Source organism: Homarus americanus, unplaced genomic scaffold (assembly GCF_018991925.1).
Source record: "Homarus americanus isolate GMGI-L3 unplaced genomic scaffold, GMGI_Hamer_2.0 scaffold32871, whole genome shotgun sequence".
Taxonomy (NCBI): domain Eukaryota; kingdom Metazoa; phylum Arthropoda; class Malacostraca; order Decapoda; family Nephropidae; genus Homarus; species Homarus americanus.
The window spans coordinates 2,321,285-2,343,560 of record NW_024748870.1 but is presented as its reverse complement, the minus strand read 5'-3'; the positions used below and the strand labels follow the sequence as shown (position 1 = coordinate 2,343,560).

At 58.0% G+C, this 22,276-nt stretch overlaps 3 protein-coding genes across 3 annotated transcripts; 2 read left to right on the top strand and 1 right to left on the bottom strand.

Annotated features, from left to right (window-relative positions):
* Positions 1-4,438: 4,438 nt before the first annotated feature.
* Positions 4,439-5,038, top strand: LOC121853125 (splicing factor 3B subunit 4-like). Its single transcript, XM_042347066.1, has one exon. It carries the CDS (start codon positions 4,439-4,441, stop codon positions 5,036-5,038), a length of 600 nt encoding a protein of 199 aa, XP_042203000.1.
* Positions 5,039-14,562: 9,524 nt separating this feature from the next.
* LOC121853123 (skin secretory protein xP2-like) lies at positions 14,563-16,323 on the bottom strand. Its single transcript, XM_042347065.1, has 3 exons — positions 16,213-16,323; positions 15,117-15,632; positions 14,563-14,820 (listed from the first exon to the last, which is right to left on the bottom strand). The coding sequence occupies exons 1-3, from the start codon at positions 16,321-16,323 to the stop codon at positions 14,563-14,565; spliced, it is 885 nt and encodes a 294-aa protein (XP_042202999.1).
* Positions 16,324-18,224: 1,901 nt separating this feature from the next.
* On the top strand, positions 18,225-21,436 carry LOC121853122 (basic proline-rich protein-like). The gene is made up of 4 exons (XM_042347064.1): positions 18,225-18,430; positions 18,980-19,397; positions 20,133-20,431; positions 21,070-21,436. Exons 1-4 carry the CDS (start codon positions 18,225-18,227, stop codon positions 21,434-21,436), a joined length of 1,290 nt encoding a protein of 429 aa, XP_042202998.1.
* Positions 21,437-22,276: the final 840 nt, after the last annotated feature.

Below are 22,276 nucleotides of genomic sequence, written 5' to 3'. Positions count from 1 at the left end.
CCGACCCCAACGACCGTACCAAGGGTGTGCAGGGGCCATATGGCATGCTTGTCCGTCGTATCATATATATTACATACTTCCAGCAGTCCCTTACTTAACTGTGATTGGTGGACTATTCTCTTAACCCACCAAATTACAGCCAATAGGAGCAGGGAGGGTCCCTGCAAGCACTCCAGTCCCTGGGAGGGGCCCTGGTTGCAGTAGCTTTTGCACTATTTAGAGCTCTGGGAGAAGCAATTTTAAATAAATACACAGCCGCCCATCACATTTCCAGTATCTTTCCATTCTGAAGAAGGAAATGGAGAATAATATCAACAGGAAAACATAAGTTGGGGTGTTGTGCTGACTGACTGCTCTCTGCTCCTATTGGCTGTAATTTGGTGGGTTAAAAAATAGTCCACCAATCACAGTTAACTCACCAAATTACAGCTAATAGGAGCAGAGAGCAGTCAGTCAGCACAACACCTCAACTTATGTTTTTCTGTTGATATTATTCTCCATTCCCTTCTTCAGAATGCGATGATACTGGAAATGTGATGGGCGGTGGTGTATTTTAACGCTGCTTCTCCCAGAGCTCTAAGTAGCACAAAAACTACTGCAACCCTTGGCCCTCCTAGGGACGGGAGCGCTTGCAGGGATCCTCCTAGGGACGGGAGCTCTCCCAGGGCCTGTGCCATGGGCGGTGGCACCCCTAGAGGCTCTTCCAGAGACATTAGCACTCTCCCAGGAACAGCAGCGCCTGCAGGGGCCCTGCCAAGGACAGTAGCGCTGGCCAGGACGCTCCCAGGGGTCCTCCCAGAGATGGCGGTGCCCCCATTGACTCTCCCAGTGACAGCAGCGCCCCGGGGGCCCTCCCAGGGACGGCAGCGCCAGAAGGGCCGTTTTGGGAGGGCCCTTGAGAGTGCCAATATCACTAGTAGAGCCTTTAGGATATGCTACCACCCCTGGCACAGCCCCTGGAAGCGTTCCCGTCCCTGGGTACAGTCCCTGGCAAGGTTCCTGGGAGGGTCCCTGAGGGCGCTGCCGTCCCTAGAAGGCCCCCTGGGAGCACTGCTGTCCCAGGGAGAGCCCCTGGAGGCGCCAGCGCCCCTTGTAAGGCCTCTGAGGGCCCCTCCGTCTCTGGCAAGTCTCCAGGGGACGCCAACGCCCCTTCCAGGACCCCTAAAGGCGCTGACGTGCCTGGGAGGGCCCCTGGGCCACCGCTGGCCATATGAGTGTCACTGGTGGCGCCACCGCTTCTGGCAAAGCCCCTGGGAGCGCCACCGCCCCTTGAAGGGCCCCTGTAGGCGCCTATGTCCCTCAGAGGACTCCTGGGATGCCACTGTCACTGGAAGAGTCCCCAGGGGTGCCACAGCCCCTGGGAGGGCCCCTGCAAGCGCTCCCGTCCTTGGGAGGGTCCTTGCAAGCACTTCAGTCCCTGGGAGGGCCCCTGGTTGCAGTAGCTTTTGCATCTATTTAGAGCTCTGGCAGAAGCAATTTTAAATAAATACACTGCCGCCCATCACATTTCCAGTATCTTTACATTCTGAAGAAAGTAATAGAGAATAATATCAACAGGAAAACATAAGTTGGGGTGTTGTGCTGAATGACTGCTCTCTGCTCCTATTGGCTGTAATTTGGTGGGTTAAAAAATAGTCCACCAATCACAGTTAACCCACCATATTACAGCCATTAGGAGCAGAGAGCAGTCATTCAGCACAACACCTCAACTTATGTTTTCCTGTTGATATTATTCTCCATTACCTTCTTCAGAATGCGATGATACTGGAAATGTGATGGGCGGTGGTGTATTTATTTAACGCTGCTTCTCCCAGATCTCTAAGTGGCACAAAAACTACTGCAACCATGGGCCCTCCCAGAGACAGGAGCGCGTGCAGTGATACTCCCAGGGATGGGAGCTCTCCCAGGGCCTGTGCCATGGGCGGTGGCACCCCTAGAGGCTTTTCCAGTAACATTGGCACTCTCCCAGGAACAGCAGCGCCTGCAGGGGCCCTGCCAAGGACAGTAGCGCTGGCCAGGACGCTCCCAGGGGTCCTCCCAGAGATGGCGGTGCCCCCATTGACTCGCCCAGTGACAGCAGCGCCCCAGGGGCCCTCCCAGGGATGGCGGCGCCAGAAGGGCCGTTTCGGGAGGGCCCTTCACAGCGCCAATATCCCTAGTAGAGCCGTTAGGATATGCTACCACCCCTGGCACAGCCCCTGGAAGCGTTCTCGTCCCTGGGTAGGGTCCCTGGCAAGGTGCCTAGGAGGGTCCCTGAGGGCGCTGCCGTCCCTAGAAGGCCCCCTGGGAGCACTGCTGTCCCAGGGAGAGCCCCTGGTGGCGCCAGCGCCCATGGTAATGCCTCTGTGGGCCCCACCGTCCCTGGCAAGGCCCCAGGGGACGCCAAAGCCTCTTGCAGAACCCCGAGGGGTGCTGACGTGCCTGGGAGGGCCCCTGAGCCACTGATGGCCCTGTGAGTGTCCCTGATGGTGCCACCGCCTCTGGCAAGGCCCCGGGGGACGCCAACGCCCCTTCCAGGACCTCTAAAGGCGCTGACGTCCCTGGGAGTGCCCCTGGGCCTGCTGGCCCAGTGAGTGTCCCTGGTGATTGTTACAACATATAGCAAAGTCCCTGGGGGCGCCAAGGCCTTGAAAGAGGCCCCTGGAGGCCATGATGTCCCTCAAGGACTCCTGGTACGCCACTGTCACTGGAAGAATTACAGGGGTGCCACAGTCCCTGGGAGGCCCCTCACAAGCCCTCCCCGTCCTTGGGAGGTTCACCTGCTTACTCCAGTCCCTGGGAGGGGCCCTGGTTGCAGTAGCTTTTGCACTATTTAGAGCTCTGGGAGAAGCAATTTTAAATAAATACACCGCCGCCCATCACATTTCCAGTATCTTTGCATTCTGAAGAAGGTAATGGAGAATAATATCAACAGGAAAACATAAGTTGGGGTGTTGTGCTGACTGACTGCTCTCTGCTCCTATTGGCTGTAATTTGGTGGGTTAAAAAATAGTCCACCAATCACAGTTAACCCACCAAATTACAGCTAATAGGAGCAGAGAGCAGTCAGTCAGCACAACACCTCAACTTATGTTTTTCTGTTGATATTATTCTCCATTCCCTTCTTCAGAATGCGATGATACTGGAAATGTGATGGGCGGTGGTGTATTTTAACGCTGCTTCTCCCAGAGCTCTAAGTAGCACAAAAACTACTGCAACCCTTGGCCCTCCTAGGGACGGGAGCGTTGCAGGGATCCTCCAGGGACGGGAGCTCTCCCAGGGCCTGTGCCATGGGCGGTGGCACCCCTAGAGGCTCTTCCAGAGACATTAGCACTCTCCCAGGAACAGCAGCGCCTGCAGGGGCCCTGCCAAGGACAGTAGCGCTGGCCAGGACGCTCCCAGGGGTCCTCCCAGAGATGGCGGTGCCCCCATTGACTCTCTCAGTGACAGCAGCGCCCCGGGGGCCCTCCCAGGGACGGCAGCGCCAGAAGGGCCGTTTTGGTAGGGCCCTTGAGAGTGCCAATATCACTAGTAGAGCCTTTAGGATATGCTACCACCCCTGGCACAGCCCCTGGAAGCGCACCAGTCCCTGGGTACAGTCCCTGGCAAGGTTCCTGGGAGGGTCCCTGAGGGCGCTGCCGTCCCTAGAAGGCCCCCTGGGAGCACTGCTGTCCCAGGGAGAGCCCCTGGAGGCGCCAGCGCCCCTTGTAAGGCCTCTGAGGGCCCCTCCGTCTCTGGCAAGGCTCCAGAGGACGCCAACGCCCCTTCCAGGACCCCTAAAGGCGCTGACGTGCCTATGAGGGCCCCTGGGCCACCGCTGGCCCTATGAGTGTCCCTGGTGGCGCCACCGCTTCTGGCAAAGCCCCTGGGAGCGCCACCGCCCCTTGAAGGGCCCCTGTAGGCGCCTATGTCCCTCAGAGGACTCCTGGGATGCCACTGTCACTGGAAGAGTCCCCAGGGGTGCCACAGCCCCTGGGAGGGCCCCTGCAAGCGCTCCCGTCCTTGGGAGGGTCCCACCAAGCACTTCAGTCCCTGGGAGGGCCCCTGGTTGCAGTAGCTTTTGCATCTATTTAGAGCTCTGGGAGAAGCAATTTTAAATAAATACACCGCCGCCCATCACATTTCCAGTATCTTTACATTCTGAATAAGGTAATAGAGAATAATATCAACAGGAAAACATAAGCTGGGGTGTTGGCTGAATGACTGCTCTCTGCTCCTATTGGCTGTAATTTGGTGGGTTAAAAAATAGTCCACCAATCACAGTTAACCCACCATATTACAGCCATTAGGAGCAGAGAGCAGTCATTCAGCACAACACCTCAACTTATGTTTTCCTGTTGATATTATTCTCCATTACCTTCTTCAGAATGCGATGATACTGGAAATGTGATGGGCGGTGGTGTATTTATTTAACGCTGCTTCTCCCAGATCTCTAAGTGGCACAAAAACTACTGCAACCATGGGCCCTCCCAGAGACAGGAGCGCGTGCAGTGATCCTCCCAGGGACGGGAGCTCTCCCAGGGCCTGTGCCATGGGCGGTGGCACCCCTAGAGGCTTTTCCAGGGACATTGGCACTCTCCCAGGAACAGCAGCGCCTGCAGGGGCCCTGCCAAGGACAGTAGCGCTGGCCAGGACGATCCCAGGGGTCCTCCCACAGATGGCGGTGCCCCCATTGACTCGCCCAGTGACAGCAGCGCCCCAGGGGCCCTCCCAGGGATGGCGGCGCCAGAAGGGCCGTTTTGGGAGGGCCCTTCACAGCGCCAATATCCCTAGTAGAGCCGTTAGGATATGCTACCACCCCTGGCACAGCCCCTGGAAGCGTTCTCGTCCCTGGGTAGGGTCCCTGGCAAGGTGCCTAGGAGGGTCCCTGAGGGCGCTGCCGTCCCTAGAAGGCCCCCTGGGAGCACTGCTGTCCCAGGGAGAGCCCCTGGTGGCGCCAGCGCCCATGGTAATGCCTCTGTGGGCCCCACCGTCCCTGGCAAGGCCCCAGGGGACGCCAAAGCCTCTTGCAGAACCCCGAGGGGTGCTGACGTGCCTGGGAGGGCCCCTGAGCCACTGATGGCCCTGTAAGTGTCCCTGATGGCGCCATCGCCTCTGGCAAGGCCCCGGGGGACGCCAACGCCCCTTCCAGGACCTCTAAAGGCGCTGACGTCCCTGGGAGTGCCCCTGGGGCTCTCCTGTCACTGGATGAGTCAATGGGGGCACCGCCATCTCTGGGAGGACCCCTGGGAGCGTCCTGGCCAGCGCTACTGCCCTTGGCAGGGCCCCTCCAGGCGCTGCTGTTACTGGGAGAGCACCAATGTCCCTGCAAGAGCCTCTAGGGGTGCCACTGCCCATGGCACAGGCCCTGTGAGAGCTCCCATCCCTGGGAGGATCCCTGCAAGCATTTCCGTCCCTGGGAGGGCCCTGGTTGCAGTAGTTTTGCTCTATTTACAGATCTGGGAGAAGCAACGTTAAATAAATACACCACCGCCCATCACATTTCCAGTATCATCGCATTCTGAAGAAGGTAATGGAGAATGATATCAACAGGAAAACATAAGTTGAGGTGTTGTGCTGATTGACTGCTCTCTGTTCCTATTGGCTGTAATTTGGTGGGATAAGAGAATAGTCCACCAATCACAGTTAAGTAAGGGACTGCTGGAAGTATGTAATATATATGATACGATGGACAAGGATGCCATAGGGCCCCTGCAGACCCTTGGTACGGTCGCTGGGGTCGGCGCTTTCCCTGGAAGCTCTGATGTCTATGACATAGCCTCTGGGGACACCACCGCTCCTGAGAGGGCCCCTGCGAGCACCTTGTCCCGGAGAGAACCCCTGTGGACGCCTCCGACCCTGGCAGGGCCCCTGGTATACCACTGTCCCTGGCAGGGCCCCTGTGAGCGCCGATGTCATTGACAGAGCCCCTGGGAGCGCCAACTTCTCGGGCAAGGCCCATGGAAGCACTGCCGTCCCTGCAAGGGCCCCTGGGAGTGAGTCTGTCGCAGGAAGATCCCCTGAGGACGCCAGCGCCCCTGGCAAAGCCCCTGAGGGCGCCACTGCCTCTGGCAAGGTCCCTGAGGGCACCACCACCCTTTGCAAGGCCCCTGGGGGCGCCGACGTCACTGGGAGGGCCTCTTGGGCGCCGATTTCCCTGGGAGAGTCCCTGGGGGAGCCGCCGTCCCTGGGGGAGCCTCTGAGAGCACTCCCATCCCTAGGAGGGCCCAGGGTTGCAGAAGTTTTTGTGCTATTTAGAGCTCTGGGAGAAGCAGCGTTAAATAGATACACAGCCGCCCATCACATTTCCAGTATCATCGCATTTGAGTAAGGTAATAGAGAATAATATCAACAGGAAAACATAAGTTGAGGTGTTGTGCTGAATGTCTGCTCTCTGCTCCTATTGGCTGTAATTTGGTGGGTTAACTGTGATTGGTGGACTATTTTTTAACCCACCAAATTACAGCCAATAGGAGCAGAGAGCAGTCAGTCAGCACAACACCCCAACTTATGTTTTCCTGTTGATATTATTCTCTATTACCTTCTTCAGAATGCAAACATACTGGAAATGTGATGGGCGGCGGTGTATTTATTTAAAATTGCTTCTCCCAGAGCTCTAAATATTGCAAAAGCTACTGCAACCAGGGCTCTCCCAGGGATGGGAATGCTTGCAGGGATCCTCCCAGGGACGGGAGCTCTCCCAGGGTCTGTGCCATGGGCGGTTGCACCCCTAGAGGCTCTTGCAGGGACATTGGTGCTCTCCCAGGAACAGCAGCGCCTGGAGGGGCCCTGCCAAGGGCAGTTGCTCTGGCCAGGACGCTCCCAGGGGTCCTCCCAGAGATGGCGGTGCCCCCATTGACTCTCCCAGTGACAGCAGCGCCCCAGGGGCACTCCCAGAGACGGCGGCGCTAGAAGGGCCGTTTTGGGAGGACCCTTCAGAGCGCCAATATCCCTAGTAGAATCTTTAGGATATGCAACCACCTTTTGCACAGCCCCTGGAAGCGTTCCCGTCTCTGGGAAGGGTCCCTGGTAAGGTGGCTGGGAGGGTCCTTGAGGGGGCTGCCGTCCCTAGAAGATCCCCTGGGAGCACTGCTGTCCCAAGGAGAGCCCCTGGTGGCGCCTGCGCCCCTGATAAGGCCCACCGTCTCTGGCAAAGCCTCAGGGGACGCCAACGCCCCTTGCAGAACCCCTGGTGGTGCTGATGTACCTGGGAGGGCCCCTGAGCACCCGATGGCCCTGTGAGTGTCCCTGAAGGCGCCACCGCCCCTGCCAAGGCCCCATCTGACGCCAACGCCCAAGGGGACGCCAACGCCCCTTGTAGGACCCCTAGGGGTGCTGACGTGCCTGGGAGGGCCCCTGAGCCACCGATGGCCCTGTGACTGTCTGTCAGGGCCCCACCGTCTCTGGCAAGGCCCCAGGGGACGCCAACGCCTCTTCCATGGACCCCTAAAGACGCTGACGTACCTGGGAGGGCTCCTGGGCCACTGCTGGCCCTGTGAGTGTCCCTGGTGATGCCACCGCTTCTGGCAAAGCCCCTGGGGGCACCACCGCCGTTTGAAGGGCCCCTGGAGGCGCCGATGTCCCTCAGACGATTCCTGGGACGCCACTGTCACTGGAAGAGTCCCCAGGGGTTCCACAGCCCCTGGGAGGGCCCCTGGTTGCAGTAGCTTTTACACTATTTAGAGCTCTGGGAGAAGCAATTTTAAATAAATACACCGCCGCCCATCATATTTCCAGTATCTTTGCACTCTGAAGAAGGAAATGGAGAATAATATCAACAGGAAAACATAAGTTGAGGTGTTGTGCTGACTGTCTGCTCTCTGCTCCGATTGGCTGTAATTTGGTGGGTTAAAAAATAGTCCACCAATCACAGTTAACCCACCAAATTACAGCCAATAGGAGCAGAGAGCAATCATTCAGCACAACACCTCAACTATTTCAGAATGCAATAAATGTGATAAAAACTACTGCAACCCTTGGCCCTCCTAGGGACGGGAGCTCTCCCAGGGCCTGTGCCATGGGCGGTGGCACCCCTAGAGGCTCTTCCAGGGACATTGGCACTCTCCCAGGAACAGCAGCGCCTGCAGGGGCCCTGCCAAGGACAGTAGCGCTGGTCAGGACGCTCCCAGGGGTCCTCCCAGAGATGGCGGTGCCCCCATTGACTCTCTCAGTGACAGCAGCGCCAGAGGGGCCCTCCCAGGGAATGCGGCGCCAGAAGGGCGGTTTTCGGTGGGCCCTTGAGAGTGCCAATATCCCTAGTAGAGCCTTTAGGATATGCTACCACCCCTGGCACCGCCCCTGGAAGCGTTCCCGTCGGTGGGTAGGATCCCTGGCAAGGTGCCTCGGAGAATCTGAGGCTGCCTTCCTAGAGGCCTGGGGAACACTTTTTCTGTCCCAGGAGAACCATGGTGTTTCCGCCCTCGTAAGGCCTCTGAGGGCCCCACCGTCTCTGGCAAAGCTCCAGGGGACGCCAACGCCCCTTGCAAAACCCCTGGGGGTGCTGACGTGCCTGGGAGGGGCCCTGGGCCACCGATGGCCCTGTGAGTGTCTCTTATTGCGCCACCGTCTCTGGCAAGGCCCCCGGGGACGCCAACGCCCCTTCCAGGACCCCTAAAAGCGATCACGTGCCTGGGAGGGCCCCTGGGCCACCGCTGGCACTGTGAGAGTCCCTGGTGGTGTCACCGCATCTGGCAAGGCCCCTGGGGGCACCAAGGCCCCTTGAAGGGCCCCTGGAGGCGCTGATGTCCCTCAAAGGACTCCTGAGACGCCACTGTCACTGGAAGAGTCCCCAAGAGTGCCACAGCCGCTGGGAGGGCCCCTGCAAGCCCTCACGTCCCTGGATAGGTGTCCTTGGCAAGGTGCCTGGAAGGGTCCCTGAGGGCGGTGCCTTCCATCGAAGGCCCCCTGGGAGCACTACTGTCCCAGGGAGAGCCCCTGGTGGCGCCAGCGACCCTGGTAAGGCCTCTGAGGGCCCCACCGTCTCTGGCAAGGCCCCAGTGGAAGCCAACGCCCCAAGGGACGCCAACGCCTCTTGCAGGAACCCTGGGGGTGCTGACATGCCTGGGAGGGCACCTGAGACACTGATGGCCCTATGAGTGTCACTGAGGGCCCCACCATCTCTGGCAAGGCCCCAGGGGACGCCAATGCCCTTTCCAGGACCCCTAAAGGCGCTCACATGCCTGGGAGGGCCCCTGGGCCACTGGTGGCACAGTGAGTGTCCCTGGTGGTGTTACCGCATCTGGCAAAGTCCCTGGGGGCGCCAAGGCCCCTTCAAGGGCCCCTGGAGGCGCCGATGTCCCTCAAAGGACTCCTGGTACGCCACTGTCACTGGAAGAGTTCCCAGGGGTGCCACAGTCCCTGGGAGGGCCCCTGCAAGCCCTCCCGTCCTTGGGAGGTTTCCTGCAAGCACTCTAGTCCCTGGGAGGGCCCCTGGTTGCAGTAGCTTTTGCACTATTTAGAGCTCTGGGAGAAGCAATTTTAAATAAATACACTGCCGCCCATCATATTTCCAGTATCTTTGCACTCTGAAGAAGGAAATGGAGAATAATATCAACAGGAAAACATAAGTTGAGGTGTTGTGCTGACTGTCTGTTCTCTGCTCCGATTGGCTGTAATTTGGTGGGTTAAAAAATAGTCCACCAATCACAGTTAACCCACCAAATTACAGCCAATAGGAGCCGAGAGCAATCATTCAGCACAACACCTCAACTTATGTTTTCCTATTGATATTATTCTCCATTACCTTCTTCAGAATGCGATGATACTGGAAATGTGATTGGCGGTGTATTTATTTAACGCTGCTTCTCCCAGAGCTCTAAGTAGCATAAGAACTACTGCAATCCTGGGCCCTCCCAGGGACAGGAGCGCTTGCAGAGATCCTCCCTCTGACGGGAGCTTTCCCAGGACCTGTGCCATGCGCTGTGGCACACCTAGAGGCTCTTCCAGGGACATTGGCACTCTCCCAGGAACCGCAGCGCCTGCAGGGGCTCTGCCAAGGGCAGTAGCGCTGGCCAGGACGCTCCCAGGGGTCCTCCCAGAGATGGCGGTGCCCCCATTGACTCTCCCAGCTACAGCAGCGCCTCAGGAGCCCTCCCAGGCACGGCGGCGCCAGAAGGGCCGTTTTGGGGGAGCCCTTGAGAGCGCCAATATCCACTGTCACTGGAAGAGTCCCCATGGGTGCCACAGCCCCTGGGAGAGCCCCTGCAAGCGCTCCTGTCCTTGGGAAGGTCCCTGCAAGCACTTCAGTCCTGGGAGAGAGGCCCTGATGGCTTCCACTGATTTAGGCTCTGGGGCTTCAATTACACATTTCAGTATCTTTCTGGAGAATAATATCAACAGGAAAACATAAGTTGGGGTGTTATGCTGAGTGACTGCTCTCTGCTCCTATTGGCTGTAATTTGGTGGGTTAAAAAATAGTCCACCAATCACAGTTAACCCACCAAATTAGAGCCAATAGGAGCAGAGAGCAGTCATTCAGCACAACACCTCAACTTATGTTTTCCTGTTGATATTATTCTCCATTACCTTGTTCAGAATGCAATGTTACTGGAAATGTGATGGGCGGTGGTGTATTTATTTAACGCTGCTTCTACCAGAGCTCTAATTAGCACAAAAACTACTGCAACCCTTGGCCCTCCTAGGGACGGGAGCTCTCCCAGGGCCTGTGCCATGGGCGGTGGCACCCCTAGAGGCTCTTCCAGGGACATTGGCACTCTCCCAGGAACAGCAGCGCCTGCAGGGGCCCTGCCAAGGACAGTAGCGCTGGTCAGGACGCTCCCAGGGGTCCTCCCAGAGATGGCGGTGCCCCCATTGACTCTCTCAGTGACAGCAGCGCCAGAGGGGCCCTCCCAGGGAATGCGGCGCCAGAAGGGCGGTTTTCGGTGGGCCCTTGAGAGTGCCAATATCCCTAGTAGAGCCTTTAGGATATGCTACCACCCCTGGCACCGCCCCTGGAAGCGTTCCCGTCGGTGGGTAGGATCCCTGGCAAGGTGCCTCGGAGGGTCCCTGAGGGCACTGCCTTCCCTAGAAGGCCCACTGGGAGCACTGCTGTCCCAGGGAGAACCCTTGGTGGCACCTGCGCCCCTCGTAAGGCCTCTGAGGGCCCCACCGTCTCTGGCAAAGCTCCAGGGGACGCCAACGCCCCTTGCAAAACCCCTGGGGGTGCTGACGTGCCTGGGAGGGGCCCTGGGCCACCGATGGCCCTGTGAGTGTCTCTTATTGCGCCACCGTCTCTGGCAAGGCCCCCGGGGACGCCAACGCCCCTTCCAGGACCCCTAAAAGCGATCACGTGCCTGGGAGGGCCCCTGGGCCACCGCTGGCACTGTGAGAGTCCCTGGTGGTGTCACCGCATCTGGCAAGGCCCCTGGGGGCACCAAGGCCCCTTGAAGGGCCCCTGGAGGCGCTGATGTCCCTCAAAGGACTCCTGAGACGCCACTGTCACTGGAAGAGTCCCCAAGAGTGCCACAGCCGCTGGGAGGGCCCCTGCAAGCCCTCACGTCCCTGGATAGGTGTCCTTGGCAAGGTGCCTGGAAGGGTCCCTGAGGGCGGTGCCTTCCATCGAAGGCCCCCTGGGAGCACTACTGTCCCAGGGAGAGCCCCTGGTGGCGCCAGCGACCCTGGTAAGGCCTCTGAGGGCCCCACCGTCTCTGGCAAGGCCCCAGTGGAAGCCAACGCCCCAAGGGACGCCAACGCCTCTTGCAGGAACCCTGGGGGTGCTGACATGCCTGGGAGGGCACCTGAGACACTGATGGCCCTATGAGTGTCACTGAGGGCCCCACCATCTCTGGCAAGGCCCCAGGGGACGCCAATGCCCTTTCCAGGACCCCTAAAGGCGCTCACATGCCTGGGAGGGCCCCTGGGCCACTGGTGGCACAGTGAGTGTCCCTGGTGGTGTTACCGCATCTGGCAAAGCCCCTGGGGGCGCCAAGGCCCCTTCAAGGGCCCCTGGAGGCGCCGATGTCCCTCAAAGGACTCCTGGTACGCCACTGTCACTGGAAGAGTTCCCAGGGGTGCCACAGTCCCTGGGAGGGCCCCTGCAAGCCCTCCCGTCCTTGGGAGGTTTCCTGCAAGCACTCTAGTCCCTGGGAGGGCCCCTGGTTGCAGTAGCTTTTGCACTATTTAGAGCTCTGGGAGAAGCAATTTTAAATAAATACACTGCCGCCCATCATATTTCCAGTATCTTTGCACTCTGAAGAAGGAAATGGAGAATAATATCAACAGGAAAACATAAGTTGAGGTGTTGTGCTGACTGTCTGTTCTCTGCTCCGATTGGCTGTAATTTGGTGGGTTAAAAAATAGTCCACCAATCACAGTTAACCCACCAAATTACAGCCAATAGGAGCCGAGAGCAATCATTCAGCACAACACCTCAACTTATGTTTTCCTATTGATATTATTCTCCATTACCTTCTTCAGAATACGATGATACTGGAAATGTGATTGGCGGTGTATTTATTTAACGCTGCTTCTCCCAGAGCTCTAAGTAGCATAAGAACTATTGCAATCCTGGGCCCTCCCAGGGACAGGAGCGCTTGCAGAGATCCTCCCTCTGACGGGAGCTTTCCCAGGACCTGTGCCATGCGCTGTGGCACCCCTAGAGGCTCTTCCAGGGACATTGGCACTCTCCCAGGAACCGCAGCGCCTGCAGGGGCTCTGCCAAGGGCAGTAGCGCTGGCCAGGACGCTCCCAGGGGTCCTCCCAGAGATGGCGGTGCCCCCATTGACTCTCCCAGTTACAGCAGCGCCTCAGGAGCCCTCCAAGGCACGGCGGCGCCAGAAGGGCCGTTTTGGGGGAGCCCTTGAGAGCGCCAATATCCACTGTCACTGGAAGAGTCCCCATGGGTGCCACAGCCCCTGGGAGAGCCCCTGCAAGCGCTCCTGTCCTTGGGAAGGTCCCTGCAAGCACTTCAGTCCCTGGAAGGGCCCCTGGTTGCAGTAGCTTTTCCACTATTTAGAGCTCTGGGAGAAGCAATTTTAAATAAATACACCGCCGCTCTTCACATTTCCAGTATCTTTGCATTCTGAAGAAGGTAATGGAGAATAATATCAACAGGAAAACATAAGTTGGGGTGTTATGCTGAGTGACTGCTCTCTGCTCCTATTGGCTGTAATTTGGTGGGTTAAAAAATAGTCCACCAATCACAGTTAACCCACCAAATTAGAGCCAATAGGAGCAGAGAGCAGTCATTCAGCACAACACCTCAACTTATGTTTTCCTGTTGATATTATTCTCCATTACCTTGTTCAGAATGCAATGTTACTGGAAATGTGATGGGCGGTGGTGTATTTATTTAACGCTGCTTCTACCAGAGCTCTAATTAGCACAAAAACTACTGCAACCCTTGGCCCTCCTAGGGACGGGAGCTCTCCCAGGGCCTGTGCCATGGGCGGTGGCACCCCTAGAGGCTCTTCCAGGGACATTGGCACTCTCCCAGGAACAGCAGCGCCTGCAGGGGCCCTGCCAAGGACAGTAGCGCTGGTCAGGACGCTCCCAGGGGTCCTCCCAGAGATGGCGGTGCCCCCATTGACTCTCTCAGTGACAGCAGCGCCAGAGGGGCCCTCCCAGGGAATGCGGCGCCAGAAGGGCGGTTTTCGGTGGGCCCTTGAGAGTGCCAATATCCCTAGTAGAGCCTTTAGGATATGCTACCACCCCTGGCACCGCCCCTGGAAGCGTTCCCGTCGGTGGGTAGGATCCCTGGCAAGGTGCCTCGGAGGGTCCCTGAGGGCACTGCCTTCCCTAGAAGGCCCACTGGGAGCACTGCTGTCCCAGGGAGAACCCTTGGTGGCACCTGCGCCCCTCGTAAGGCCTCTGAGGGCCCCACCGTCTCTGGCAAAGCTCCAGGGGACGCCAACGCCCCTTGCAAAACCCCTGGGGGTGCTGACGTGCCTGGGAGGGGCCCTGGGCCACCGATGGCCCTGTGAGTGTCTCTTATTGCGCCACCGTCTCTGGCAAGGCCCCCGGGGACGCCAACGCCCCTTCCAGGACCCCTAAAAGCGATCACGTGCCTGGGAGGGCCCCTGGGCCACCGCTGGCACTGTGAGAGTCCCTGGTGGTGTCACCGCATCTGGCAAGGCCCCTGGGGGCACCAAGGCCCCTTGAAGGGCCCCTGGAGGCGCTGATGTCCCTCAAAGGACTGCTGAGACGCCACTGTCACTGGAAGAGTCCCCAAGAGTGCCACAGCCGCTGGGAGGGCCCCTGCAAGCCCTCACGTCCCTGGATAGGTGTCCTTGGCAAGGTGCCTGGAAGGGTCCCTGAGGGCGGTGCCTTCCATCGAAGGCCCCCTGGGAGCACTACTGTCCCAGGGAGAGCCCCTGGTGGCGCCAGCGACCCTGGTAAGGCCTCTGAGGGCCCCACCGTCTCTGGCAAGGCCCCAGTGGAAGCCAACGCCCCAAGGGACGCCAACGCCTCTTGCAGGAACCCTGGGGGTGCTGACATGCCTGGGAGGGCACCTGAGACACTGATGGCCCTATGAGTGTCACTGAGGGCCCCACCATCTCTGGCAAGGCCCCAGGGGACGCCAATGCCCTTTCCAGGACCCCTAAAGGCGCTCACATGCCTGGGAGGGCCCCTGGGCCACTGGTGGCACAGTGAGTGTCCCTGGTGGTGTTACCGCATCTGGCAAAGCCCCTGGGGGCGCCAAGGCCCCTTCAAGGGCCCCTGGAGGCGCCGATGTCCCTCAAAGGACTCCTGGTACGCCACTGTCACTGGAAGAGTTCCCAGGGGTGCCACAGTCCCTGGGAGGGCCCCTGCAAGCCCTCCCGTCCTTGGGAGGTTTCTCAGCACCCCCAGTCTCTGGAGGCTCCCTGGTTGTAGAAGTGAGATTGTTTTAGAGCTCCTGGGAGAGGCAATTTCAGGTCCAGTATTCTGAAGAAGTTGCATGAACATGTTATATAGGGTTGACTGACTGCTCTCTGCTCCTATTGGCTGTAATTTGGTGGGTTAAAAAATAGTCCACCAATCACAGTTAACCCACCAAATTACAGCCAATAGGAGCAGAGAGCAATCATTCAGCACAACACCTCAACTTATGTTTTCCTGTTGATATTTTTCTCCATTTCCTTCTTCAGAATGGAAAGATACTGGAAAATGTGATGGGCGGCGGTGTATTTATTTAACGCTACTTCTCCCAGAGCTCTAAATAGCACAAAAACTACTGCAACCCTGGGCCCTCCTAGGGATGGGAGTGCTCTCAGAGGCTTTCCAAGGGACGGCGGCGCCCCCAGGGACTCTCCCAGGGAAATCGGCGACCAAGAGGCCCTCCCAATGACGTCGGCGCCCCCAGGGGCCTTGCAAAGGGTGGTGGCGCCCTCAGGGGCTTTGCCAGGGGCGCTGGCGTCCTCAGGGGATCTTCCTGGGGCAGACTCACTCCCAGGGACCCTTGCAGGGACGGCAGTGCCTCCATGGGCCTTGCCCGAGAAGTTAGATCCCACAGGGGCTCTCTCAAGGACATCGGCGCTCACAGGGGCCCTGCCAGGGTCTGAGGCGCCCCCAGGGGCTCTCTCAAGTACAGCGGCGCTCACTGGGGCCCTGCCAGGGTCGGAGGCGCCCGCAGGGGCTCTCCCAGGGACAACGGTGCTCCCAGGGGCCCTCTCAGGAGCGGTGGTACTCCCAGAGGCTATGTCATAGACATCAGAGCTTCCACGGAAAGCGCCGACCCCAGGGACCGTATCAAGAGTCTGCAGGGGCCCTATGGCATGCTTGTCCGTCGTATCATATATATTACATACTTCCAGCAGTCCCTTACTTAACTGTGATTGGTGGACTATTCTCTTAACCCGCAAAATTACAGCAAATAGGAGCAGGGAGGGTCCCTGCAAGCACTCCAGTCCCTGGGAGGGGCCCTGGTTGCAGTAGCTTTTGCACAATTTAGAGCTCTGAGAGAAGCAATTTTAAATAAATTCACCGCCCGCCCATCACATTTCCAGTATCTTTGCACTCTGAAGAAGGAAATGGAGAATAATATCAACAGGAAAACATAAGTTGGGGTGTTGTGCTGACTGACTACTCTCTGCTCCTATTGGCTGTAATTTGGTGGGTTAAAAAATAGTCCACCAATCACTTTTAACCCACCAAATTACAGCCAATAGGAGCAGAGAGCAGTTATTCAGCACAACACCTCAATTTATGTTTTCCTGTTGCTATTATTCTCTATTACCTTCTTCAGAATGCAAAGATACTGGAAATGTGAAGAGCGGCGGTGTATTTATTTAATGCTGCTTCTCCCAGAGCTCTAAGTAGCACAAAAACTACTGCAACCCTGTGCCGTCCCGGGGACGGGAGCGCTTGCAGGGATCCTCCCAGGGACGGGAGCTCTCCCAAGGCCTGTGCCATGGGCGGTGGCACCCCTAGAGGCTTTTCCAGGGACATTGCCGCTCTCCCAGGAACAGCAGCGCCTGCAGGGGCCCTGCCAAGTGCAGTAGCGCTGGCCAGGACGCTCCCAGGGGTCCTCCCAGAGATGGCGGTGCCCCCATTGACTCTCCCAGTGACAGCAGCGCCTCAGGAGCCCTCCCAGGGACGGCGGCGCCGGAAGGGCCGTTTTGGGTGGGCCCTTGAGAGCGCCAATATCCCTAGTAGAGCCTTTAGGATATTCTAACACCACCTGGCACAGGCCCTGGAAGCATTCCCGTCCCAGGGTATGGTCGCTGACAAGGTGCCTGGGAGGGTCCCTCACGGCGCTGCCGTCCCTAAAAGGCCCCCTGGGAGCACTGCTGTCCCAGGGAGAGCCCCTGGTGGCGCCAGCGCACCTGGTAAGGCCTCTGAGGGCCCCACCGTCTCTGGCAAGGCCCCAAGGGATGCCAACGCCCCTTGCAAAACCCGTGGGGCTGCTGACGAGCCTGGGAGGGCCCCTGAGCCACCGATGGCCCTTTGAATGTCCCTGATGGCGCCACCGCCTCTGGCAAGGCCCCAGGAGACGCCAACGCCCCTTCCAGGACTCCTAAGAACGCTGACGTGCCTGGGAGGGCCCCTGGGCCATTGCTGACCCTGTGAGTGTCCCTAGTGGTACCACCGCCTCTGGCAAGGCCCCTGGGAGCGCCATCGTCCCTTAAAGGGCCCCTGGAGGCACCGATGTCCCTCAGAGGAATCCTGGGACGCCACTGTCACTGGAAGAGTCCCCAGGGGTGCCACAGCCCCTGTGACGGCCCCTGGAAGCGCTCCCGTCCTTGGGAGGGTCCCTGCAAGCACTTCAGTCCCTGGGAGCGCCCCTGGTTGCAGTAGCTTTTGCACTATTTAGAGCTCTAGCTTTTGCACTATTTAGAGCTCTGGGAGAAGCAATTTTAAATAAATACACTACCGCCCATCACATTTCCAGTATCTTTGCATTCTGAAGAAGGTAATGGAGAATAATATCAACAGGAAAACATAAGTTGGGGTGTTGTGCTGACTGACTGCTCTCTGCTCCTATTGGCTGTAATTTGGTAGGTTAAAAAATAACCCACCAATCACAGTTAACCCACCAAATTACAGCCAATAGGAGGAGCAGAGAGCAGTCATTCAGCTCAACACCTCAACTTATGTTTTCCTGTTGATATTATTCTCCATTACCTTCTTCAGAATGCAAAGATACTGGAAATGTGATGGGCGGCGGTGTATTTATTTAACGCTTCTTCTCCCAGATCTCTAAGTAGCACAAAAACTACTGCAAGCCTGGGCCCTCCGAGAGACGGGAGCGCTTGCAGGAATCCTCCCAGGGACGATAGCTCTCCCAGGGCCTGTGCCATGGGTGGTGGCACCCATGGAGGCTCTTCCAGGGACATTGGCACTCTCCCAAGAACAGCATCGCCTGCAGGGGCCTTGCCAAGGGCAGTAGCGCTGGCCAGGACGCTCCCAGGGGTCTTCCCAGAGATGGCGGCGCCCCCATTGACTCTCTCAGTGACAGCAGCGCCCCAGGGGCCCTCCCAGGGACGGCGGCGCCAGAAGGGCCGTTTTGGGAGGGCCCTTGAGAGCGCCAATATCACTAGTGGAGCCTTTAGGATATGCTACCACCCCTGGCACAGCCCCTGGAAGCGCTCCCGTCCCTGGGTAGGGTCCCTGGCAAGGTGCCTGGGAGGGTCCCTGAGGGCGCTGCCTCCCCTAGAAGGCCAGCTGGGAGCACTGCTCTCCCAGGGAGATCCCTTGGTGGCGCCAGCGCCCCTCGTAAGGCCTCTGAGGGCCCCACCGTCTCTGGCAAAGCTCCAGGGGACGCCAACGCCCCTTCCAGAACCCCTGGGGGTGCTGACGTGCCTGGGAGGGCCCCTGGGCCACCGATGGCCCTGTGAGAGTCCCTGATTATGCCACCGCCCCTGCCAAGTCCCCAAAGAACGCCAACGCCCCTTCCAGGACCCCTAAAGGCGCTCACGTGCCTGGGAGGGCCCCTGGGCCACTGCTGGCCCAGTGAGTGTCCCTGGTGGTGTCACCACATCTGGCAAAGTCCCTGGGGGCGCCAAGGCCCCTTGAAGGGCCCCTGGAGGCGCCGATGTCCCTCAAAGGACTCCTGGTACGCCACTGTCACTGGAAGAGTCCCCAAGGGTGCCACAGTCCCTGGGAGGGCCCCTGCAAGCCCTCCCGTCCTTGGGAGGGTTCCTGCAAGCACTCCATTCCCTGGGAGGGCCCCTGGTTGCAGTAGCTTTTGCACTATTTAGAGCTCTGGGAGAAGCAATTTTAAATAAATACACCGCCGCCCATCACATTTTCCAGTATCTTTGCATTCTGAAGAAGGTAATGGAGAAAAATATCAACAGGAAAACATAAGTTGGGGTGTTGTGCTGACTGACTGCTCTCTGCTCCTATTGGCTGTAATTTGGTAGGTTAAAAAATAGTCCACCAATCACAGTTAACCCACGAAATTACAGCCAATAGGAGCAGAGCGGGCAGTCAATGAGCACAACACCTCAACTTATGTTATCCTGTTGATATTTTTCTCCATTACCTTCTTCAGAATGCAAAGATACTGGAAAATGTGATGGGCGGCGGTGTATTTATTTAACGCTGCGTCTCCCAGAGCTCTAAATAGCACAAAAACTACTGCATCCCTGAGCCATCCTAGGGATGGGAGTGCTCTCAGAGGCTCTCCAAGGGACGGCGGCGCCCCCAGGGACACTCCCAGGGAAATTGGCGCCCAAGAGGCCCTCCCAATGACGTCGGCGCCCCCAGGGGCCATGGAAAGGGTGGTTGCGCCCTCAGGGGCCTTGCCAGAAGCGGTGGCGCCCACAGCGGCTTTGCCAGGGGCGCTGGCGTCCTCAGGGGATCTTCCTGGTGCAGACTCACCCCCAGGGACCCTTGCAGGGACGGCAGTGCCTCCATGGGCCTTGCCCGAGAAGTTAGCGCCCCCAGGGGCTCTCTCAAGAACATCGGCGCTCACAGGGGCCCTGCCAGGGTCGGAGGCACCCCCAGGGGCTCTCTCAAAGACATCGGCGCTCTCTGGGGCCCTGCCAGGGACAGTGGTTTACCGGGGGCCCTGCCAGGTTCGGAGGCGTCCACAGGGGCTCTCCCAGGGACAACGGTGCTCCCAGGGGCCCTCTCAGGAGCGGTGGTGTCCCCAGAGGCTAGGTCATAGACATCAGAGCTTCCACGGAAAGCGCCGACCCCAGCGACCGTACCAAGGGTCTGCAGGGGCCATATGGCATGCTTGTCCGTCGTATCATATATATTACATACTTCCAGCAGTCCCTTACTTAACTGTGATTGGTGGACTATTCTCTTAACCCACCAAATTACAGCCAATAGAGCAGGGAAGGTCCCTCCAAGCACTTCAGTCCCTGGGAGGGCCCCTGGTTGCAGTAGCTTTTCCACTATTTAGAGCTCTGGGAGAAGCAATTTTAAATAAATACACCGCCGCTCATCACATTTCCAGTATCTTTGCATTCTGAAGAAGGTAATGGAGAATAATATCAACAGGAAAACATAAGTTGGGGTGTTATGCTGAGTGACTGCTCTCTGCTCCTATTGGCTGTAATTTGGTGGGTTAAAAAATAGTCCACCAATCACAGTTAACCCACCAAATTGGAGCCAATAGGAGCAGAGAGCAGTCATTCAGCACAACACCTCAACTTATGTTTTCCTGTTGATATTATTCTCCATTACCTTCTTCAGAATGCAAAGATACTGGAAATGTGATGAGCGACGGTGTATTTATTTAACGCTGCTTCTACCAGAGCTCTAAATATCACAAAAACTACTGCAACCCTGGGCCCTCCTAGGGATGGGAGTGCTCTCAGAGGCTTTCCAAGGGACTGCGGCGCCCCCAGGGACTCTCCCAGGGAAATCGGCGCCCACAGGCCCTCCCAATGACGTCGCCGCCCCCAGGGGCCTTGCAAAGGGTGGTGGCGCCCTCAGGGGCTTTGCCAGGGGCGCTGGCGTCCTCAGGGGATCTTCCTGGGGCAGACTCACTCCCAAAGACCCTTGCAGGGACGGCAGTGCCTCCATGGGCCTTGCCCGAGAAGTTAGATCCCCCAGGGGCTCTCTCAAGGACATCGGCGCTCACTGGGGCACTGCCAGGGTCGGAGGCTCCCACAGGGGCTCTCCCAGGGACAACGGTGCTCCCAGGGGCCCTCTCAGGAGCGGTGGTGTTCCCAGAGGCTATGTCATAGACATCAGAGCTTCCACGGAAAGCGCCGACCCCAGGGACCGTATCAAGGGTCTGCAGGGGCCCTATGGCATGCTTGTCCGTCGTATCATATATATTACATACTTCCAGCAGTCCCTTACTTAACTGTGATTGGTGGACTATTCTCTTAACCCGCCAAATTACAGCAAATAGGAGCAGGGAGGGTCCCTGCAATCACTCCAGTCCCTGGGAGGGGCCCTGGTTGCAGTAGCTTTTGCACTATTTAGAGCTCTGAGAGAAGCAATTTTAAATAAATTCACCGCCGCCCATCACATTTCCAGTATCTTTGCACTCTGAAGAAGGAAATGGAGAATAATATCAACAGGAAAACATAAGTTGGGGTGTTGTGCTGACTGACTACTCTCTGCTCCTATTGGCTGTAATTTGGTGGGTTAAAAAATAGTCCACCAATCACTTTTAACCCACCAAATTACAGCCAATAGGAGCAGAGAGCAGTTATTCAGCGTACCTCAACATTTTGTACCTTCAAAATGTGATAAAAGCAGCAGTATTAACACTACTTCTCCCAGAGCTCTAAGTAGCACAAAAACTACTGCAACCCTGTGCCGTCCCGGGGACGGGAGCGCTTGCAGGGATCCTCCCAGGGACGGGAGCTCTCCCAAGGCCTGTGCCATGGGCGGTGGCACCCCTAGAGGCTTTTCCAGGGACATTGCCGCTCTCCCAGGAACAGCAGCGCCTGCAGGGGCCCTGCCAAGTGCAGTAGCGCTGGCCAGGACGCTCCCAGGGGTCCTCCCAGAGATGGCGGTGCCCCCATTGACTCTCCCAGTGACAGCAGCGCCTCAGGAGCCCTCCCAGGGACGGCGGCGCCGGAAGGGCCGTTTTGGGTGGGCCCTTGAGAGCGCCAATATCCCTAGTAGAGCCTTTAGGATATTCTAACACCACCTGGCACAGGCCCTGGAAGCATTCCCGTCCCAGGGTATGGTCGCTGACAAGGTGCCTGGGAGGGTCCCTCACGGCGCTGCCGTCCCTAAAAGGCCCCCTGGGAGCACTGCTGTCCCAGGGAGAGCCCCTGGTGGCGCCAGCGCACCTGGTAAGGCCTCTGAGGGCCCCACCGTCTCTGGCAAGGCCCCAAGGGATGCCAACGCCCCTTGCAAAACCCGTGGGGCTGCTGACGAGCCTGGGAGGGCCCCTGAGCCACCGATGGCCCTTTGAATGTCCCTGATGGCGCCACCGCCTCTGGCAAGGCCCCAGGAGACGCCAACGCCCCTTCCAGGACTCCTAAGAACGCTGACGTGCCTGGGAGGGCCCCTGGGCCATTGCTGACCCTGTGAGTGTCCCTAGTGGTACCACCGCCTCTGGCAAGGCCCCTGGGAGCGCCATCGTCCCTTAAAGGGCCCCTGGAGGCACCGATGTCCCTCAGAGGAATCCTGGGACGCCACTGTCACTGGAAGAGTCCCCAGGGGTGCCACAGCCCCTGTGACGGCCCCTGGAAGCGCTCCCGTCCTTGGGAGGGTCCCTGCAAGCACTTCAGTCCCTGGGAGCGCCCCTGGTTGCAGTAGCTTTTGCACTATTTAGAGCTCTAGCTTTTGCACTATTTAGAGCTCTGGGAGAAGCAATTTTAAATAAATACACTACCGCCCATCACATTTCCAGTATCTTTGCATTCTGAAGAAGGTAATGGAGAATAATATCAACAGGAAAACATAAGTTGGGGTGTTGTGCTGACTGACTGCTCTCTGCTCCTATTGGCTGTAATTTGGTAGGTTAAAAAATAAC